The sequence below is a fragment of the Homalodisca vitripennis genome, chromosome 6, assembly GCF_021130785.1.
Source record: "Homalodisca vitripennis isolate AUS2020 chromosome 6, UT_GWSS_2.1, whole genome shotgun sequence".
Lineage (NCBI taxonomy): Eukaryota > Metazoa > Arthropoda > Insecta > Hemiptera > Cicadellidae > Homalodisca > Homalodisca vitripennis.
Window position 1 is genome coordinate 146,072,490 of NC_060212.1, and position 24,772 is coordinate 146,097,261.

Genomic DNA, 24,772 nt, shown 5'->3' on the forward strand with positions numbered 1-24,772 from the left:
TTTCAAAAAGAAAGAAGGATTTTTTTCGTGAAGGATTCCATTGTCTGGTAACTTCACGAAAATAAGTCTCAAAGCTGTAAGTCCCACTTCTTTTATAATAATAATGCAAATCCAGATACTTTTTGAATATGCCTTTTGAATACTATCTTCTTAATTTTGTGTTGACAGTTTAAAAACGTTTTGTTTTAATAGAATAAAGTATGTTTTTAAATTATTCAGATATTACATGTTACTCAACCAATTTTATTTTTGTATGCTGCTTAGAAGGGAATTTTCAGATTCTTCCGAACATTATGCCTGGTACAGTATAAATTTGAGCTTGGGTTTTCACAATAGTTATTTGTGTTCACAAGGGAGGAAAGTGTTACTTTATTACCGTGAAGGAGAAGTTTGAGTGCACGAGTCAGAATTAAGGGCACTGATTCCCTTGAGGACGACAAGGAAATTTCCTCCCGAGTTACACTCACACTTTTCCCCCACCTACAGCTTAGATACCATACATTAGTCCTACATTCTGAAGCACTATTGAAGCACTCTGTTTCTTACTCTAAGTTAAATAGCACAGAAAGGTTTAACCCATTGCGGATCACTGACGAGCTCAGGTCGCAAAAGCGGTCTGCGTTTAAGTTTCCCTCCAAATAGTTCTATTAATGTCTGATAGATCGGGCAATCGTCTTCACTTGTCTACTAAGAGTGTTTAACAACGGTCTACGTTTAGAGATTTCAAAAGTTTTATAAATATCCTACAGATCGCAGTTGTATGTCGAAGTTGAAAAATCATTCATATGAGTTTACTCTCTGCTTTTTAGCGCTTCTGATTGGTTGTTTCTCTCATCTGTTATTATAATACTTTGAGGTTAGTGACACAGAACTAAACGATGCAGACGCACATGTTGGCAGGTTTAGTCTAGACAATGGCCCGGATGTTGTAATCAGTTCGCCCAAGCCGCTTTATTTAGACCATGATTCAGACATCATCCCTGCCACCCCGGAAGCTTGCTCGCGTGTTATCGTTCCTACATCACAGATACCCCAGCAGGCCCATGTTCCATCTGAACAAATACCTTCACAGTTGAATTTTCTAGTATACAATAGCGAGCGTTACGATGTGGTGCACCACTGCTGTTCGTGCGGCCGCTGACCGTAAATTAATTCGTGCCCGTGTGCTAAAACAATACGATCCGCAATGGGTTAATAGTTATTAACATTTTGTTAAAAAAAAAAACACAAATGTTTTACTTTACTCCTGAAAAAGTACTGCTTCTATGCACATTAGGTGGGGAAACTAAATTTTTCTCGATTAAATCACGGTTTTCGCAATTGCACACTTTTTGTAGGTGTACTGCACTGTTGTAATGCTCCACTACAATGTTTGCACAATATTGTTTTATCAACCTCTAAAAAATCAAATAACTGAAAACCTCTATAGCATTCATCAATCTTTACAAAAACTAAGATCCTGTATGCAGGAAATTGGCTCTTTCCAGATGATTTCCTTGCTCTTTCCTTTTACATCTTTTAAAGAAAATATTTAGCATCTGCCTGAAGAGAGTCTGTCTAGGATACAAGGATTTTTTCAGATTTTTAAATGTTGGTCTATCTCAGAGGTGTGTTCTGGCACCACTCTTTTTAACATCACACTACAAACACTCCATTATTTGATAAAGTTTAATTTTTGCTGATAGTATTGTGCTAGTCAGTCAGCACAGGGAATTGTTTTAAAAAGTTTCTTAGCTATTCTCTCTGACTTCTTTTGAAAGTGGAGAATATACAAAAAGCACAAAGACAGAACTGACCTGTTCAAGATACAATTGTTACAACATAGAGAAACGTTACTAAAGTTCTGGATACCGTAACATTACTATTAACCCTCTCTTGGGCATTCGCGTCAAACTGTCTCGACAGGAAGGCTGGCGCTAAGTCCCATCACCACCTGCTTTATCATTACTCTCTACATTGTGCTCCTATCATACAACTACTTTTGGAACTGATAATTGAGATATCCTATTGGCAGTACTGTTTTCCTTGTTCATTTCATGTTTTATGCCTAGTGATACTATTTAAAATTAATGTATGAAACATTTTATTAATCTTTTCATTAACAGTGATTTAGCTGTTTTTCATCAAAATTCCAACTTCTTTTGCTATTTTATAGAATTATTAGATCTATTTTGTAACTTTGTGCAACTACTGTTTTTCTGGCATATTGTTATGTTGTTTTTACAGTTCTTCATATCAAGACAGCTAGTCTTATCTTAATATAACAATATGAACAAACATATCTTACACAAGTGAATTTTCATTTAGATTTAGTTTATCCTATAGATTTGATAATTTTTCAAATTTAAACATGTTATAGAGTTTAGTAATACTTACAATGATGTAATAGCATATGACAGTTTTCGTTGAATAGAGTTGTTAAAATAATAAAACACGAGAGTGTTCACCGTTAGTGGATCGGCCCAATTGGTAACACCAGAAGCGTGTTACTGTAATTCGATCGGGAGAGGGTTAACTCTAGTAGAAATGGCAGTTTATTTTTCTCTAACTGGCAGGGTTGTTTTTTTGGCTGTTTCCAGACTGTTTTTATAACATGTTAGTTGTAAATGTACATATACTTGGTATCCTTACACTCAAAAGGAACCGTAGAATACATGGATCTGTAATACTCTCCGTAGTAGAAACATGTCACATTTTCTTTGTAAAACAAATAAAAATAGTGTGTAAAAAATTATGGTTGCCTGTAAAGTCGGTTTTACGGGCGAAGATTTTACGTGACAACGTCTTTTTCTCGGTAGAATATTTATTGATATGAATATTATTAAATTGCACAATAGGAACAAGGAATTGAATGAAAATAAGAATTGCACAAATTTTAACTATAGAAATATATTTTGTTTACTAAAACATTGTACATAATTTGAAATTAATTAAAATTTGTTATTGTAAATGGTAAAGTTGAATAAAACATTTACTAAAATTGGAATTTGAAATTCGTGCTAAACACAGTTAAATTCTAACTCCGCGCGTGGTGATTGGTCGGTTTAGTTCGTTTGTTTGGTCGCACTGTTATGTTATGACAGGTTAGAGGTTATAATTTGTTATTTTAAATGTTTGACTAGCAATACGCGCTGTTTCTTCTCAATCGACTGAATTACGATTGATTGCAGAGTGATTTAAACTAATAATTTACTTAACACTATCAACATTTGTCAATAGTATGACATAACCTATAAACTCAGTTTCTCAACTTTTGTGTCAATCTAACAATTAATCAATCAATCATAGTTTACGATAATGAAATATCAGTGTACAAATTATTTACCTTTATTGTTGTAGTTGTTGTAAATGACGAATCTAAGCACTCTACATTTTCACGAATAAACATAGTTATCTGCTTTATCCCGTGCGGATCCCGTGCGGCGGACCCACTGGACGGGCATCGTAACGTTACCGGGCGTTACACTTTTTCATGAGTGACTCCGAGCCGCAACCTAATTTAAGACGTTGTCACGTCAAAAATAAAAAGGTGTGTGGGGTTTACCTAGGAAAGATAGTAAAGTAAATACGTTTTGAATACCAAGATAGCCAATTACATTCTAAATATGTTCTAGTTTGTGAATACACGTAGTTTTATGTATATGGTTTGTCTATGGTTTTAGTATATGGTTTGTGGTACATAAACTGGAAGTAGTACGTAACACTCTAAATTTGTTAGCATGGAAAAAACTTTTAGCATATGAAATTATAGCATATAACACGTGACATTGATGGAAGTCAGAATTAGTTTATGGTGTATTGTCCAACGTTGATGATGCCATATGAAGAAAGTCAGCTTCGCGGTGTGGTTAATAATCGTTCTAACTGCCCTCATACGTTGTGTGCCATACGTCGTACTTGATGATTAGATGGATGTCCGATGTAGGTTAAGATGAAGGTGTTGAATTATGTTATATGATGTGGTTCCAGTTCATAGTAAGGTTATGTTAGCCGGTACACATGGTCACTCACTGCATATGTTGAAAAACCCATGTCATTGAATTTTGTTAGCGCATGTAGTTGTTTGGATTTTTTGCACAATTTTATATACGATGAGTAGATCGAAACCAGTTTGCGGAGAAAAAAAACCCATTAGTTGCTGGAGTAAAGTTTTACAATAGTATCCCCGAAAATATCAAAAGCACTCCTAATGTCAAATTGTTCAGATTAAAATTAAAAGAATATCTTGTTGACAAAACATTATACTCACTTAATGAGTTTTTTTAAAGCAGTGTGGAATAAACTATAGATTATTGGTTAAATATTAATTATACTTTTGATTATATACATACTGTTTTAGCAAATTGACTTATGTATTTAGTTCTTAAATCTAAGTTCATACTATTGACACCGTTTATATTTGTATATTTATTCTTGTAATGTAATGTGCAAATGGTAAATGAAGATTGTTTTGAATTTGAATTAGATAACTTGATTGTGAAGTGATTCCAATCTAGGTCTGGCTGTCAGTAAAAAACACAGTGTACTCACAATTAGATGATCTCCAGGATAATAAATTTCTATATATTTCACCTATGTAAATTTTTGTGTGTATTGTAACGTAATTCCATTTACTAATTTTATTTACTTGAACATGTGACTCTGATGATCGGTATAACGCTTGCTCTTTCACAACATGATTAAAACTAAGTATATTCAGATACAAATTGAACTATATTTATCTAACTATATAATCTAACTATAATTTCCAATAGGCACTTCACAAATTTAATCGAAATAAAATTTTATAAAAATATATATGCTTTCTAGCACAAGGTATACCTATACACATCCTCTCTCTTTAATAGATCAGGCAAGAAGAAGGCTGGCAATCCGCTACAGCTGCCGGGTCTACAGACCGGAAGTTGTGTGTTCTTTCAGCCTCCGACCCAAACTAATACTTTTTACCTTGAAGTTCGTTAATATCGCCAACAGATTAAAAATTTTTTTAGTGGTTATCGCAATTAAATAACTCAAATCTATTCCAGTATAAAGTTGACTTATCTTTTGCTTTATTAATTATTTTAGATTTGCATGTAATAATCAGCTCTTTGTGATACACGAAAACTTCTGTCACCTATCTTGCCAATAAACAATAACAGAAAACATGACGAAGTTCTGTCAGAAAATTTCGAGTTAACAAAATATATATGAACGAACTGATCATCATTGGTTTTTGGACTGTTACTGTTATCACTATTATAGAAACAAATAATTTCACTATGTTATTCAGCTATCTATGAAGTTTTCAGTGATATATAAATTGTATGGTTGTTCATCTGAGTATGTGTACTATAGTAAACAACAACAAATAATGCAAATTGACGGATAATCCATTGATTGCCATTGTGCCAACACTGTGTAAATAAAGCAAAACTTATAGAATATTATTTCTTTATTAAATTTTTCCGAATTTACTTTCTAAATTCATTAAAAAGTTCCTCATTACTAATGGGAGATCATCCACTAAATGTCTCTAAGCTCTAACCACAAAATTTGTTTATCTGTCAAAAGTATGTAAATATTTACTGAATGCTATTATACTACCAGGTAAATACTTATACGGAATAAGGACCACCTTATTCATTAGGCCACATGTTTAACCCTAGAGCTGGTATGAAACGAATTTTCATCGCCAAAGGCCCGTCCGATTTGGCAACGACGAATATTCGTCGCCAAAGTAGACATGTACAGTTATTGGAAATTGTAGGCAATTAAGGTCATATAAATGATTTTTATTTGATATATTCTGGAAGAGCAATAACTATAGTACCGATTTACTGTTCTTACTTCGATTATTGTCTTCTTTGTTTACCATAAAACATCGTTTTTTTTTTTTTTACAGCTGACGTGAACGTAGTACGGGTCAACCACATTGTTGTGAAACTGTAAACAAGTGCCGGGTTTTGTGTTTGAGATTACGAATCCAATAGTATTTGGTGTTGTTATTATTGTTTTTTTTAGCTTTCTTATGTTATAGTTTTAGTTGTTCAGTAATGGGTGAAAACTTTAGAGACCGATCAAATGATCTTAGAGAGCTCGCAGGGCGGAATCTAGTGACGCTGAGTGAAAAATGAAACTTTGTATATATTGTACATATGTAAATAAGGTAAGATTAAAATTTATTATTTTATTTTATTTTTGTTTTAACTGTCTATAAGTATAACTGTCTATAACTATATATAAGTATAAATGCAGTCAAGAGATTACGTTTACCCACGAACAATAATATTTATTTAGAAATGTACGCATTTTTGAACATAAAGTAAATATGGGTGCTTTTTCATACAAAGCCCTGTAACACATACGTTTTGAGGTAAAAGTTACAATAATTATATATTTTTGGAATCAGAGACAAAATTTGAATAAGTTATACATTTACGGTTTTGATGTAAAGTTTATTGCTAAGCAGTTACACAACGGAATATGTACAAAAAAAATTTCCAAAAAACATTTTTCTTACATTTTGTAAAAAAAATTAAAATATGTTTCCATGGAAACAATAAGATATTGTTATTATAATGCTCTCCGTATAGTTTTGAATACATTGACATATAATAGTTTATATTTGGACAAACAGTTATGAAATGTGATACATTATAAGAAACGTCTGCGAGGCTGTTAAAATAGAGCCGCCAGTACAGAGTGACACCATTGCCAGTTCTAGGGTTAAAATTACCTACTTTGTTTTATTAAGTAATTTTTTGTTACCATGGTAATAAATTTTGTTTAGTTGAATTCTTCATAGGAAATTATTTGATCAAACTTGTGCTTCAATCCTAGAACTAGCTAAAAACTTCTGGCAAGTCCTTTGTGTGTGATCCCTTGTAGTCAAAAGTGAGTTTTTATTTTGGCAAGGGATTCGTTTATGAGTATTATTTTTTTCCGCCTTTTGTGGTTTAAGTTTTTGTGTTATATATATATAACTAGAAGAAATTTTACATTCGACAATGACATAATTTTATAGTTTAGTGTTTCTATTATATTTTTATGTAATTTATATAAGCAACACTATGTAAATATTTACATTTTTTAATACCTATAAACATAGCAAACTTTTGATTACAATTCAATCTATTTTGGATTTGGTTTAGATAATTATATTGTTTTTATTGTCATTTTTTTCTTTAGCGAATTCAAAATTCTGATTTAACAATGAAAATAAAATAAAATGTACAAATTTTTCAGTAAATCCATGGCAAATCCTGTGGATTAACTCATTTTCTTCAAATTGCAATGTATAAAAGTATTAATTGTAATGATAATTTAGGTTTTTAATTTTACACAAAATTGCACACCATTTGTTAGAATTTTCCTAATTTAGAAATGTTGTGTATATGATATAAAAGTGCATAAATTTTATTTGTAATTCTTATAGATATCTTTTTCTGTGTTTTTTATGTAATACATTTTACATATAAAATATTTCACAATTTTTCAAAGTCCTAAGCTTGTAATTTTAGCTCAATGGTAGGTGTTTATTTCGTTCTACACATAAGAAGAGTGCATAAACTGTTATGAAAAATTATATAATATAAAATTAAAGAGCATTTCTGTCTAAAACATTATGCAACATTGTAAGATATGTATGAGAGCACTATTTTTATGAGTTTTTAAAATATACCAAATCATTATCAATGAAGAAAAAAAACTATAATTTGTTTCATATATTATTCTTAGATAGGAAGTTACAAACAAGATTATAGTTGAATTAAGAACAGAAGGGTATTGAGAACCCGGCAGCGACGGCCGAGGTTCGGGGCTCTTCGGGACCGCGGTCGGCTACAGTGTTGCCAAGTTGTTCTGTCTGACTCGATCATCCACAGCGTTCACATCAACCGCTTCTAGGTAGGGGTGGTTCGCAGCGGAAACATGTGGACACATTTATCGAAGCGATAAATTAATAGCGTTTCGTTGTTTTGAGAATTGTTATTTTAATAAGTAATTGAGTCAGAAATCAAAACCTTTTAAAGGATTTTTACTGAAACCACGAGTGTATTATTGAAAATATATACATAAGCTTAATAATAATAATTTGAATATGGTACATTTTTATGTTATTAATAGTTAACTTCAAAACACCAAGGAGTATAGTGAAAAGAACTAAAATTATATTCGTTAAGTAAATGCAAGTCTGCTATGTTATAAATTATTTACTCAGTCTTATTAGTCTTAGCAAATCCATTGAAAATAACCACTGTGCCGCGGTCAAAAATCACCTTAAAACAAATAAAGATACTGTAGTTTGAACCTGATTAAAGCTCGTTTAGGATAGTATTTTTAAACCAATAAAAGGTATCCTGTTAAAACCGTTATAGGATTAATAATTGTTAATTGTTGAGTCTAAACTTAAATTGCTAGGGTGACCAAAATGCAAAAAATTTGCGACTAGGGCGTCAATATCCGACTATGATATGAAATTTCCTTCAGTGTGACTTTTATCGATCAACTTAATGTATGGTGGCAGACGAAGTACTCGGTGACCATGTTTTCTTCGCAATTTCGTCGACTTCATAATTTGTCTAAGGTTTGTTTCTTTGAATAAGTTCTAACAATTCGGCCTTTTAAACATCGCCTTTTTTCATACTGTATGTCATGATTATTTAACCACTCTATTATTTCATCCTTTCTAGAACTGCTGTTAGGTGGTTTTTTAACTACTTTTGAGTGGTACTTTGCATTGTCCATTACAATGAGCGAGGGGCCTCGTTAGGTTTGGAAGTAAAGCATCTAGAAACCATTTTTTGAAAAATACTTTGTGGTTTCATCTCTTCATGATACTCGTTGGTTTTCTTTGATGTAAAAACGTAATGCACAGTTAGGAATAAATCCAGCAGAGCTGCCAGCATGCAAAAGAATTATCCTCCCCCTTTTCCAACGGGAACAGGAAACGTAACTTCAACAGAATCAATCAGTCCGTCCAATTTTTTTACAGTGCCCAGAATGTACCCAAGTTTCAATCAAGCCAAACTATTTCGTCAAAATTTAAATCTGTTATTATTTCTCTAAGAAATCTGCACCTCCAAGCAATGATGTCTCCTCTTTCCATTAATATTTTTACGGCTGCCAAATTTTCTTGTGTTTGAAAACCCAATCTCTTCAATATAATGACAACAGATGATTTGCTTCCACGAAAAAGATCTGCTTCTGCAAGTCTTACTTGTAGCTTCCTTACTGTGGGATACTCTCTTCTTACGAAGAATCCGTAGACATGGTAGACATGGCGGCGGATGGCATCTTTTTGAAAAGCGTCCAGCTCCGTAACAGGCTTAAACCTCGAATATTTCTTATCGGGAGTGTTCAGTTTCAAGCCACTCTGTTCACTTTGTATTTTCTCCTTTCCAATTCTCACCAACTGTATTTTTTTTCCTATCTCCAAAGCCGCAGCAGTTTCTTTCGATAACTTTTTCTACTGGAAGTATCGGTCCTTTGTTAATTTTCTCTCGCTGGAAGTAGTCTCTCACTCGACAAACCAAACTCCCGGGATTGGCCTCGCAATGGAACGCTTTTTGTCTCCAACCTTGGTGTAAGGCACACTTATCACGCGAGTGCAGGCCTACCGCGTTTTTTAATCACTGTTTCAGTGCTCTGAGACATGGTATGGAATTAACAGTAATTAAATAATATCTGTCACAAAAAATGTAACACTAGAAAAGTACGTGCATACACTTGTCTTTCAAATAAGGTTTAGTCTTGAAAAAGACTGTTTAAACACTTGGCCACGAACAAACAGAAGCGCAATAACACCACACGAAAACAACATACATAACCAACAACCAATAACGTAATGAAGCACGTTTGCTACTGCGCATCACCCAGCTGATACCTACCGGATGACAGCTACAACAGAGGAGACGTGACAACGCTGCTTCCGTCGAAAAGGAAAGTGCTCGGCTGTGATTGGTGGAGTGGTAGGGCAAGCCTTTGTGAGGCAGTTTCGGCTGTCTTCGGTCGAGCTCGTCCCAATACCCTTCTGTCTTTAATTTCAACTATAGTAATTTTATACAATGGCAAAAGAAGTTGGAAGGAACTATTATGATACACAATTAAACCATTGTCAATGAAGAAAACTATAATTTGTTTCATATATTATTCTTAGATAGGAAGTTACAAACAAGATTAGTAATTTTATACAATGGCAAAAGAAGTTGGAAGGAACTATTATGATACACAATTAAATCATTGTCAATGAAGAAAACTATAATTTGTTTCATATATTATTCTTAGATAGCATCATTAGGTATTCAATGAACAAAAGTACTGCCAATAGATATTTCTATTAGCAGTTTCAAAAGTAGCCGTATGGTGGCAGCACAAAGCAGAGAGCAATGAAAAAGTAATTGATGGCAATCTGTCGTGATTGGAGCACTAGGCTCCCTGCCATGGTGATTGCCCAGGTAGGGTTAATACTTCTCCCTTATTTTGATGACGTAATTTGCTAAAAGAGAGCTATCAGTTTCAAATATATTTACTTATAAATGGTTTGACTTACAATTTGTGGGAAAACATTGCAAACATATTTTCAAAATTTAACCCTTGACCTGGCAGGTTGTTTTGCCCTAACTGGTACGTGATGTTTGGGTGAATTGTGTACTGTTTTGATAAGTCATAAAAAATTTTTTCAATAATTTTTTTTATAATGAACTAGAGTTTAAAGCACAATGTGATATATAATACAAATCATAAAATAACTTTTTTATAAATAAAAATAAAAATTCCAGTTGTAATAAAATAGAAGAGGGTGGGGTACGTAGGGAATTTAGTTGTGTGAATAAATTTACAGTTCAAAGGTAGCAAAAATATCACAAAAATATTCTAGTATTTGAAAATGAATAGTTATGTATGCTTTATTTCATAAATACATTATTCGCAATCATGAAAACATAAATTTTAAAAATATTTAAAACAGTTAAGTTTAGGGTTACACAGTTCCAATTTATGCTAACATTTAGCTAAATACATGTTGCCTACACTTAACAAACTTTATACACTGAATCTCTCTTCCTTGCACAAAAACAAATTACTAAAACAACAGTACACAAAATCACAAATCATTGGAATTTTAAGTTATGTACATTAAACGTAGAATTAAATAACTTAGTTTTAACTTAGTAAATAATAACTTAGTAAATAAATTATAAAAGTTCATTTATTGTGAGCTATGCTATTCAAAAGTTTTGTATAAAAACATAAGGCAAAACTTAAATTTGATCAGATCTTTAGGTAGGTTTTATTTTACACAATAAAATTAAATCATAATGCGTTTTGCTCATTAAAATATAACTCTCAAATGTGTTTTGGTGTGTTCAAGTTCAATTAAACAAAGTGTATCAATGCATGAAAACATATAAGACCAAATAAACAAACCATAATTTCTTTCAAGAAACTAAACATTTTATTTATTTAATATAAAATCTTTAGTTGTGACATTGCAATTTTATTGTTATTTTCAATTTCAACACACATGTGCCTTATAATATTAACCGAAAAAGTTAATTTATGATTTATAAAATGGGAGTTCAGTGTAGAAATTCAGCCACACACATACAATAATCACATACATTATTGTGACTAACTTGAGGTCACAATATCTACCAAGACCACAATGGATGATTTCTTATCAGTTGAGTATCTTTGTTCACCAATAACTGATAACAGAATGTGAGCTACTTATGCATCACGCATGTTTTCAGTGTTCAAATATCTCTTCGTTCTACTCTCCTGAAAGTGATCTTATTGAATGAATTCAGTTTAAGTTTAATATTTTTCAAAAACTAGTTTAGTGCAAACATGTTGTTGAGATGTTGTGTCTAGTTGAATTGGAGTGGCCTCCACGGAACTGACTTAGTTTGTCGTATTGATAATACCTCCTTATCGAACTGTGATAATGGCTCAATGGCACTAACGTCTCCCCGTACTCTACTCAGTATTATTGTAAGATGTCGAGTGGACAGTGTCAGATAGTGTGATAAGTTGTGTCAAAATGAGTCGGAGACATAAACAATACAGAGATTCACCTTTAGAGAGTCGTGAATATGTCAAACAGATTACAGCAGTTTTTATTCACAGTGAGTGATTTTTGTGTTCATTTAAAATTCAATTCAATTCAATTGATGTAGTGATTCAGTACCATTATTGCTTGGTAGGAAGGGATTTTTGTATATAAATGTTTCATTTTTTCCTTAAATTTACAACAGAGTAAATAACACAAGTTTTAGTTGCTATTGTCCCGTATACCCGTGTGTTTGATACAGCTGTTCTATTCAGTTTGCTAGTCTGTTTCACTTCAAAATGTGCTAAATTCTAGTACAGAAATATGATCTAATTCTACTTGGCTACTTTCATATACTGCTACCTCTGTACCTTTTTGCTGTAAATATGTCAAAATAATATGGTCATACGTGTAAATGTAATTTACCAGTTTTGTTTGTTGAATGTAGTGGCTGAATTTAGTTTTATAAATGATTCATTCAACAAATTGATCTTTCATAATTTGTAACCAACGAACGACTTTTTTAATTGATTTTTTTAACTTTTTACAGTATACCTCCCATTTTCTCCATTCCCCTAGATCCTCTATTTGTATACAAAAGAATGGGATTTTTATTTGCTTATTATACTGTAATGTAACAATATGTCAAGCATATATTCCTTACAAATGGATTTATTTAAAATTTAAGCAAATAAACGTCAATTTACGTATTGCAGAAAAAAGACAGCAGAGGCTGATACTGAACCACCAAAAAACCCCAACCGTTAAGAAGAAAAACGGGTTGTGAAAAGTGTTAAAATCAATGTAATTAATATTAACAAATTACCAAAGTAAAATTATAATAAATCTTCATAAATAAAATAAAAATAAATAAATCTTATTCAAAAATTTACAAGTCCTGTATTGGAAGCTTCTCAAACTCTTTTATTTAAAAAGTTTCTCGTGTTCGATTTATGGGAGAGAGAAACGGGTACATTAATGGTGTTCAACACTGTTAAATGTACAAAAAATAACTTAATACAATGTTTAAAAAACTTGTATTTGCTCTCTTCTTCAGTTGAGATAATAAACTAAAACATACAGTTAACAAAAGAAGTTGCCAATTCATAATAAAGTGTTTGACGGATATAATGTTGTCATTGAATTGTGGTTAAGTCTGTTGTTTAGTATCTAATTTATCTTAATTTAGTATATATATTTATTATATATACTAATTATATTTGATATTTATACATCTTTGACACAAGTTAGAAAAAAATAGATACTGGATTATTTGATAGTCTCATCGCTGTTTTTTAAAGTCAGTTGTTTGCTTGTGTTTTCGTTGTGAGTAACATAATATAATATTTGCAATTATTATGTAGGTAAATTGAAATTATTAATTGTCTGAATAAAACATTTGACTATTGTTTGAAACATTAGAAATGAAATTTGTATTTGACATGTAATATAGTTGAAGTTTTCTTGATGAATAAATATGTTCAGTTTTGCTAAAAAAATAGTTTTTAATTTTTTTGCTAAATTAGGTGATATTTATAAATGTTTGTGTAAATTAATACTATTTTAGGCATGAAACAGATATATTCCAATGCAACATGTTACCTGAGTAATTTCAATTTTAGAAACATGCTCCATACTAAGCTTAAATCAGTATAAAACTAAAAAGTTATGATATAAGTTCATCAAACTATACAATTTTTAAAACTGAAAGAATTTTTAAAAACTGGAAGAATTTTAAAAATTGGATTTTGAATTTTGTATAGCAAACATACTAAGTCTGTTGGGTGCTTCCTTTAAAAAGTAAAAATACTTTATTTATATATAGTATATAGTAACAAATATTTTTCACTTACAAGCATATTTATTAAACTATTAAAACTTGTTAAAAATATATGTATGACAAAAAATACGTAACTATAAATATTTATGACAGAAAATACATAACTAAAATAACTCTCAGTATTTCTTATGATTTTTATAAAATATCAGAGAATATAACCTGTCAATAGGGGTTATAACCTGCCTAATTATTGTTTTTACTTTTTAACTAGGCCTGTATTTAATTGAAGGATTTTTTACAATTATATTTCTTTCTAAATTATTGTTTGAAAAAAATAAGATTTAAGTATTATTGATTAAAAACTAATTCTTGATAGAATGAATCAAAACAGTATTTTAGTCTAGATGTTTACGATCTTTGACATGGTAAACACAGAACAACCATTCTGAGATTCGTTGAATTTTCTTACCCAAAATACTGTTTTCAAATCGCAGTCACATCATTGAACTACGATGCACACTAACAAGCGACAGGGTAAAAATAACCAGCTGAAGGCTGCAGGAAATTTGTAACGATGCAAACAGTGTTTAGTTTCGCTAGGAGCTTATAAAGAGTGTTGCACGACAAGCGCAAGCACTGCAGTGGCAGTGGCAGTGGAGTTGTGTTATTTGCAGTCTAATTGGATCCGCCTGTATGCCACTCAATCGAAACGTGTCCACAGCCTGCTTTCATCTCAATGTTAAAAACTAAATGTTTTAAAAATAAATGTATTCAATGTGTTTGACTAATTTTTAGATATCAAGTAAATGAAAAATAATGTTTACACGTTTACTAATACACTTTTTCTTCCCAATGCCAATCATAGAAACACTTTAGGGCACAATACCAGAAAACTCTCTAAAATTGTTCTGAACACCATAGTATTAGGGTAATGTGTTCACTAGGATCAAAAATTTCTCATAGAAAAAGCATTTCATTTTATACTTTTTTATTTTTTTTTTGTTTTAGCATTTTATAAAATCCTGAAAATAGAAGCAATAACAGTAACATTACATACACCTTGTATATGTATTGCTAATACTTACCTCATATAAGTGTTGTGTGTGATACATGATGTGAAGAGTCACTATTATTGTGACATACTGAATCATTTTATAATTTTGGATTTAATAATGGAGTAATTAGAATCATTTCCTTTGATCTAAATTTTATGATGTAAGCAAAATGTAGACAAATCGCAGCATTGATATTTCAAATTAAAACATCGGAACAATTATATTTTGAACATGACCCATATAAAGGTGATGAAAGCTGTAAATTAATAATAGTCAGAAACTACATGTAAGTGGAAAACGGTTTTTTTAATGAACTGTTAATGATTTTTTTATGAATAACACCTTGTGTTTAGATACCTCTGTAACTGGAAAAATGTTTTTAGAAAGAAATACTGCCCCATAATATTAATTCCTTTTTAACAAATTTATTTGTCCAACAGCTGAGCGAGTTCGAAGACAACAAGAGGAGGCAGAGTTCACCGATCCTGAATCTGGTGAGTAAGTTTAGTATATCAGTTCAATTCTTTTTTAAGTGCCAAGTGATTTTTGCTTTTAAAATTCCACATTATTTATATTACCACAGTGCTGGATTTGAGACAGAATAAGAAACTTTTCGCATCATCTCAGAAACACATAAATACGCTCTCTATGGTCTTATGCAATCAACATTTTTTGAGGGAGGGATCCCTGAACTCCCCTTTCTTGGGAAGTCCCCCTAACCCCAGGAGTGCCAGTTCTGTCACTTCTAGTCGTAGAAATCGTGCATTCTATATATATATATATATATATATATATATATATATATATATATATATGTTAAGTTTTTTTTACTAGGAATATCATCAGTTAAATTATTAATTTTTTTATGGTTTAATTGTTTGGCTTGTAATTGGGTAAGTTTATTGGTTTAGATTATTCTTTAGACATCGTTTGGGTTGGATTATTGTCATAAAAATTGTTTTAAAACGAGAAGAGCTGGATGGCCCATTGTGAAAATTAGAAATAAATACTGACCAGATGAATATCAGGTAGTCAAGTACTTGAATTATCATGTTGTGCAAGTTAACAATATTTCATTTGGTGTTTTTGGGCTATTCTTTGAGTAAAATAGTCATCAGATGTTTTACAGAGAGGGGTGCTCCCATACTACTACAGACCCGTATGATGAGGTGCTCGAATGTCAAAACAGTTCGGATAAACCTTGTCCTTAAACATCTAAGATTATGATAAAGATCTATTGACGTGTTGAAACAGGTAAATTTGAAAAACACATTGTAACAGTAACGAAACCAGTTTTTGTAAAATATTGAGCTAGCGATGCAGCACAGTTGTAAAGGCGAATCTCTAGACCACATTACTTGGCCGGAGAGTGCACATTAGCGTGTGCATTTATTGCTGAAAACTTACTGCAGTTCTGGGCATTGCGCCAGTCACTCCACTTCGACTATGAAAGTTAAACATAGTCATCAGGAAGTAACTGGGGCCAAAACCTCCGGGCCATCCCTCAGACACCACACCTGCACTCTTGCGAAGGTGCTGGCTATATTTACCACCAATTACTTCAGTCTTATTTAGCAGATCTCAAATTAAAATTAATCGGACATGCAGCATCGGTAACGTCTTTTATACAATTTAGCAACATTATGTTTGTTGTTTTGTTACAACTAATTTCTGTTTATAAGAAAATCTTCAGGATCTCCAATGGTTTACTTCTATATGCTAACTATACTCTGGCTCTATTTCCTCGAGGTATCCATGTACTGCAGGTTTAGATGCCATATATTCTCTGCAGTGATGTCCATGGGTACATTAATAGAGGTAGGGACAACTTGAGGGTTGAGCAGTATCAAACATAGTCTTTTAGAAACTTCCTTCAAAAGTCGGTTAGGCTAGTCAACTGGCTCCCTAGGGACACCAAGCAACTGCAAAATAATTTCAAAGCAAGAGTAGAACCCTTCTTGGCATCAAACTCCTTTTATTCGCTTCATCAGGTCATGGTTAGCTACTGGGAAACAATAAGTTAATTCACTTCTCCTGTTGCTTGGTTTGCTAAGTGTGAAAGAAGTGAATGCAACAATAGTAAAAGTTTAATTTTTAGCTGGTTTTATTCAAACGATTTCTCTACCATCTTACCATTAAGTTGTTGCTATACAATATAAATATTTTTTTTGCTATAAAGCATATTTGATTTGATGTAAAATTCGTTGATAATTAGAGAGATTAGTTAACTGATAAGCTAAAGATGATTTAGTAATATCAAAATTAATTCTTATGCAACTTATATGTAAATTCTCTCAAGAAAATTGTACTGATGTGACTGCACTCATTGGAAGGGTGTGAACTATACATAACTCCAAGAATGCTGTAGATGGAGCTTATATTGGTCACTGTTAAATTACATTAAAATACAAAACCAATATTTAATACATATTATTGTGAGGCCTTTCGATATCCAAGATACCTTCATCATTATTTTGTGATGTGTCTGATGAAGGTATCTTGGATATCGAAAGGCCTCACAATAATATGTATTAAATATTGGTTTTGTATTTTAATGTAATTTAACTCCAAGAATGTTTCTTTTTGTTTTTTAGCGTAAGCTTTTCTATCTGAACGTTGGATAAACTCATGTCATGGTTGTTCAGTACCTAAATTTAAATTTACTCACATCTACCTGCAGTATTGCCACTATTGCCACTCTGAATACTAAAGATAGTTAACACGTGATACCAGTGTGACCTATTTAACCCTTACCGAGCCAATGACGTTACTAGACGTCATGCCTAAACTGGCGCTAAAAGCCAACGACGTCCACTGACGCAAAATCAATTTTTTATTTTAATATTATTTAAAAGCATTTCTGGGTAACAAACTTAGTAAAAACTGTTAAACAAGGTTTATCTAAACAAGAGACAACCGTTCGTGTCTATTTTGAAGGTCACGGCTCTTGTTCGATCGACAAAATAGCGGGCGGCCGGACGTTCATAGTCTCCCGCAGAGCCAACGACGTCTACTGACGCGCGCTCAGTCCGCCTGTAGTCTTCCGTGAGGTTAGATGTTTATTCGCCCTTCCATTTTCGATCCGCGTATTTATCTTTTCAATTTTGATGTTAATCAATAATTTTGATCAATGTGCAGTGTAGTTTATGTATTATTATCGTGATGTAGGGCTTTATTGTCAAGTTTTTTTTTAGTTCATTGCTTTTATTTAATTTGTGTATATATATATATATATATATATATATATATATTTTTTACTATATTCTTTATATTTTCTCTAAATACAAATTACTATATGCTTGTTTTTTGTAAAATATAAGAATAATTGTGTTCAACTATTGTTAATTTTATATATGAACATATAGAATTAAATTTTTTCAGTGAAATTATGATTTTACCATTTTTTGGCTGTAAATTAACAATAAAGAGTGAAAAAAAATATTTTGTCATTTTTTTACCTCTTATGTTATAAGAATTATAAAAAAAATTGGTTTTGGTATGTGGGAATTTTTTTATTTTTAAGGTGTATGGCTCTTAGGAGTAGTTTTGGTTATTTATTTGTGGCTCGCTAAGGGTTAATGTACCAGTAGGATAATATGAGTTACATAAAACACACGTCCTGTTCAAGAAGTATTTTTATAATATTTTAAAAGAGAAATGTATAAAAAGTTTTATTTAAATGTATAAATTTAAGCTTAGTTCTACACTGGTCCTTAAGAAATTAAAATTAAATTTCCACACCAGCCTTAAAGGTTTCTATCAATTTTATCCTACATTAAAGTCTCTGAGATTTACTCAATGGTTCATAATTTATAGCTATTAAAACTACTACTATTATTATTGAATGGTATATACTAAACTATTTTATAATAACAAAAATTATAATACTAGCACTATATTCAGGAGTGAAAAAATAATTATTATTGTGAGGGTTTAGGCAAAAAGTACTTTTAGTGTGATATAAATAAATAGTGTTTAAATTTGTTTAAATTTTGTGCATGAATAGACAGGTGATATAGTGACTTAGACTCAAGAATCAAGATCTTTATTGATCTTCAGTAATACAAAATTACAATAGGCTTCGTCAGTTCCAACAATAAAATATCACAGCTTGCTAATTTAAAGATACATAAAAATAACAATACTAATAATAATAAAGTAATTTTTTGGGGTTAGTTCACATATTATATAACAATAACATATTATGTGCAATAAATAACACAAACACCAATACTAATATAATACAATACTACATTACATAAAAATTTTAAAATACCCACATTTAACTGTCACTAATATTATATTCTAAAAATTCTGTTATGGAGTAAAAATGCACGACTTGACAGCCAACTAGAAACCTGCCTCTTAAATGAATTAAAATCTAATAATCTCCATGATTCAGGGAGTTTGTTAATAAAAAATTTTATTTGTAAATATTTATGACTCTGCATATTTTTTCTAGTCTAGGAATAGGCAGGACTAAGTTGTTTACATTTCTTTCTTGTTTGATAACATGGATACCATTTAACCCTTTTAAGTGCTATAAGCGTCTACGTCGTAGACGCAGCGTATTTTTATATATATATTGGTTCAGTTTATGCAAGTTACTGGCTGCAAACGATGACAGTTTCATCCAAAAGCCATAGAGTAACGACATTTGTATATTTAATTGCCGACAACCAGCTATTTTACGTCATTTACGTGAAATAAAAAGGTCAGTTCAGATGTTTATGTTGTGAGCGAACTGACGCTGTGCTTTGTTTTACTCTGTTTTATGTTATTTTATCCATTAAATTGTGTGTTATAGTTGTGAAATTACTACTTCATTAGTATTCCAAATCATTGCATTACTTTATTTTTCATTGGTGTTTTTCCTTGTGTATTATATTTTACTAAGTTACAATGTCTTAATAAGAACATTGCAGGTTATGATGAGTTACTTTACCTTTTTTATAGTTTTATTACTGAATAAATACAATTATTTAGGTAAAAAAAGTTGTTAACTGTGCTTGAATTTCTTCTTTTATAAATTTAATAATAATAAAGTTAGTAAAGCATTTATGCTAATAATAGTAAGTGTATTACTTTTTCTCTTGAGCATTTCAAACATTAGGCCTATATGTAGGGCACATACATATTATATTTTTAATCCACGCTTCTTATTTGTTGTGTAAAAATAAAATCAAATATATGTAATTTGTTTAGTTTTAGTTGCTCTTTCCTATGGTAGCCTCAGAAAAATAATATAAAATTGTTTTACCTACTAAAATTGTATGCCAAAGTGAAAAACCAATTATAAAAAAACATTTAACATTATAAAGAAAATTTATTTTATAACAATCCAAATACGTAGAAATGTATTTTTTTTTTTTGTATTTATTTCTGTTTACTGTTTATTTATCTTCAATAAAAAAAAAGTAATAAGATATGACCTCAAATAAGGAAATAGTAAGGAATTTACTAAAACTCTGCATTTATGCACTAAAAATGCTTAGCACTCTTGGGTATGGCAATGCGCCAGACCCCTTAGCACTAAAAGGGGTTAATGAATACAAGCAACTGAATTCTTTTACTCCTTTACTCCAATCGCAAAATAGGCTGTTTGAATAAAAGTTACTGCCTTAATCTAATTGGGTAATACCAAATTAGGTCAAGAAAATAAAAATAAAGAGACATTGTACTGAATTATGTTTGTAATTAAAAGTATTTTTTATTATTATATATTCAGTTCCAGAGACTACACTTCATTACAATAAATATGAATTATAATATTTCTATTTATCATAATGGAAAAAATTACATAATGGAGATTTTCAGATATTGGAGGATTTAGTGCTAAACTGTTTTCTAGTACATATAAATGTTACAAATAATTAATTATTCAATTTCTTAAAATTATTGGTTAAACTAAAAACATTTAACCATTCTGTGAATTTAAAATGTATAGGATTTCACTAGTGCATTATTTCTCCTCCCGGAATTTTTCTGAAAACTATGATGTTCATATATTGATTAGGCTTCAAAGGTACATAATTAGAGATGAAATATAGATAGCAGAAACCTTGAGTAAGATTGTTCAACAAATTCGTCGCAGTAGAACCACATTTGCTAATAGGATTATGTATTTATAATCGTACCCTTTCCATGCCAGTGCCAAAGTGGCTCTACATCTTAAGGTATTAACTCATATTCCGGGACTGTTAGTTAATTGCTGTCAAGGCCGGTGGGGATATTTTATCGAGACATCCTTGAGTTTTTGTCTAAAAGCAGCGGGTGGCGCAGCGAGTGTGATGACAGGGCCTTGTATCCTCTGTGTTTTATGTGTCAGGTGTCAAATTAAGAGAGACAAACATCAGGTCGCCACACGTTCCAGTGTGTGTTACCAGCCAGCCGATCAGCCTCGCTGTTCACGGCTCGTAAACGTTATCGTGACACCTTGTGTCGTCTGACCACACCGAAATAGTCTCACGTACCAGACTGTATGTTTTCTAATTTGACCAGAGAAGTTTGAATCGTACATGTTTTTCACACAGCAGCATTATAGGCTGGTCGTTGAAAAAGTTGTAGCACCAATCAATACAGGAATGAGCCGATTAAACATGTGGTTGTTTGAATCCTAACTATTTCTTTGTTTACAGTCCATTATTGACGATAATTTTAAGGAATAACAGGCATTGACTTTCATATTTATTCAATTGACTTACATGAAAAATATGTGCCTAATATGTATTTTTTAAGGTTTATATGCTGTGATCATTGTAAATAATTAGCTATGACTTTGTCAATTGCATTTCTATGGATTGCCTAACGACAATAAAAACCTTGAATCTTGAATCTTGAAATATTTTGGTAATGAAAGAGCCACTTAACAATTGTGAGTATCTGTAATATAAATTTATTCATTCTTATCTGAGTTTAATATATTACTTCAATTTTCTAAACACCTCAGATATAATAGTAGTTTACATAATAATCCTATTAGTATTATAAATTAAAAAGTTTATGATAAATGATATTTTGATATTTATATGTTTGGGATGTTAGTATTTTTGATACTCAATCATACAAAATTTAGTGGACATATTCAGATGAATTTTTCATATTGTTTAGATACAACAATAACACATATTTATATGACAAATGACACAACAATTTATATATTTTTATTTTAAAATACTACTTATTCCAGAAAATTGTATTTGCATAAAAAGAATACCCTTTGAAAGGATAATAGGACTTGGGACATTTGACATTGTCATGTATTCCAAAAATGTATAACATTAAGTTTTGTAAAATTAATTTATAAACAAAAAAGTGCAGCAATAGACTGCCACTGTGATACCTGTCTGGTACATGAACAGCATGAAATCCTGACTGGGGAGAATGAACGCAAATCGATTTCACCGCATTGGAGCCAAAACCACAGACAACATAACTCACCCGAACTAATGAAGATGGAACACTGTTTAGAAAATCAATGCCAACATTTTCAGGTGGTGTCGACATTTCGAGTTTGACGTGTTATTTGCTCTTGTGCAATGACCGTAGTTTTAGTTAATTCTCTCCAGTCTGGACTTCATGCCGTTTATGTATCAGTCAGCTATCGCTTAAATATACCACCTTTGAGTGTCACCCTTTTGCCCCACAGTATGGTTTATAAGTATTTTTTAAAGAAGAGGTTAGATTGAAGAACACCTGGGAATGGATGTTGAATGTACTTTTAATAATAATAATAATAATGTTGTCTTTATTTTCATCAAGCGTTTCTCAGTTACATACAGAACAACTATCGTCACATACAACATATACATGAAAATGAAATACAAATAAATAAAGAAAATCTATACATTAAGCAAATTCTGCCTCATCTTATTCTTAAATGTAGCTATTGAACATTGTTTCACATTTGGTGGGAGGTCGTTGTACAATTTCGGGCCGAAATAAGAGAAGCTCCTCCTTCCCAACTCCAGCCTAACTTTGGGAAAGTGAAGAAGATTCCCATGGCGGGTTCTGCGCTGAGAGACCTCATCCCGAAATGAGAGCTTCTCACTAAGGTACTGAGGCTCCTGATTAACAAGAGCCTTGTGGGCCATGCAGCACGTCATGACCCTGCAGATCATGTTTCCCAGAAATGCTATTCCCGTAGGCTGGGAAACAGTAGGCGAAAACGGACAGGACTAGTGACTGCATGATACGTAGTTTCGCAGACTCAGGCAGAAGATTTCTAAATCTGTAGAGTCCCCTCAGTCTAACCGAGTGCTCGTTGACAGGCATGCGTGACATGGTCAGAGAACGTGAGGCCGCTGTCTAGCACAACGCCAAGAGTCCTCGCCCTATCAAATACAGCCAAACTCTGGCCATCAAGCCTCACCATCACTCCTCTTTCACTGAGGGACTGCACAATGTTGTGTGGCGCCGTATGCAACACAGTGCACTTGCCTATGTTTAGTTTCAGCCCATTCACCATTGACCACCCCAATATTTTTTCAAGGTCGACATTGATCATATCAATGGCTGACACCATCTGCGATGGCTCATAAGACAAGTGCAGCTGCGAGTCGTCAGCATACAAATGAACTGTGCAATTGTGCACACAGCTTGGCATATCGGCTGTGTACATATTGAACAGAATATCTTCCTGTTATGTGGAATAACTCTGTCATCATGATTCTAGTCCCAAAGACCAGATCTTCTACCCTACAAACAAGCTGATGCCATAGAAGTTAGTAGTCCCATTATGTCAATTACTCCAAGTGTATATATATACACAAAGCTAGGAGCAGAAAGGGCACATTCTGTGCTAGAACTGTTGTATACAAGACATAAAACAGGTATTTTAAAAATTAAATTTTTCATTCTTTTTATGTTTTTTGTCTTTAAATAAGTATCATTATACTAATAGATTTTCTCCTGTTTACAATTGTGATAATGTATTTGTACTATTGATTTTGAGCAACTGTTCATACTATTTTTGGGCAACCCAATTTTTAAAATACTTAGATAACAGACATTTCTTATATTTTACAATATAAAAACCAAGACAAAGTTGAAAATACATACAATATTCTGAGCACTGGTATTGCAACCACCGTACCCAAAGGCTGACTCAGCAACTTTTATATTTCCCACTAAAACTTCCTTGTTTCATGTTTTCTCACACCGAAAGTTCCTTTTTATAGGCGGCATAGACTCGCAGGTAGACCAGTTGGCACTTGGGTAAGGTGGTTGGCCCTATTGGCCCTCTGGTTGGTCATTAGGTGGTAAGATTAGATGAGTTTGAACCTTTTATCGCTTGCTGCAGAATCAATTCATTAGTAACTTCTAGTTTTCTTATACTTCCTTACCTTATTATTTAGAAAGTTTATTGAAAAGATAAATCAAATTTAAGCTGACAAATCAATAATAGCTCAAATTCACCTATTTACTCAGTTATGATTGTGTGTCCATACAAAATTACTTAAAACATACAAATAATTGTTTTGTGTATATAAAAATCTTTGTAATTGCGTTTAAAATATTGCTTTTGTTGTTTTATTGTTGTTTATTGCATTAATTAATATTATAATTTTGCTGATACATTGTGTTGCTTGAATTGCAATCAATGGATCTCTTTTTTAAATGTTTATGTTTTATTATTTTTGTTACTGCTAAAATGTTGACTAGATGACATGATCTTGTATGTACCGCAATGTGGTTTTTCACATACTTGTGTGTGTATATATATATATATATATATATATATATTGCACAAACAAGCATTTGAACTTGTATCAGATTATTTTAACCTGTATATTTGGAAAAAATCAAATAACGATGTGAAATGGAATGAAATGAGATGCACTCTATTGGGTTGTATTGACTAAGGCTTAGGTTGCAAATTGAAACTGGAGCCAGGTATGAAAGAGT

General features: G+C 31.8%; 1 protein-coding gene across 10 annotated transcripts in view; it reads left to right on the forward strand.

Annotated features, from left to right (window-relative positions):
* LOC124364989 (rho guanine nucleotide exchange factor 11-like) overlaps window positions 1–24,772 on the forward strand; it is a 770,637-nt gene that overhangs the window by 166,753 nt on the left and 579,112 nt on the right. For all 10 annotated transcript variants that reach the window (XM_046820861.1, XM_046820851.1, XM_046820856.1 and 7 more), the window contains one exon: window positions 15,307–15,360. In XM_046820861.1, coding sequence (XP_046676817.1) covers window positions 15,307–15,360 — 54 coding nt within the window. The remainder of the gene's footprint in view (window positions 1–15,306; window positions 15,361–24,772) is intronic.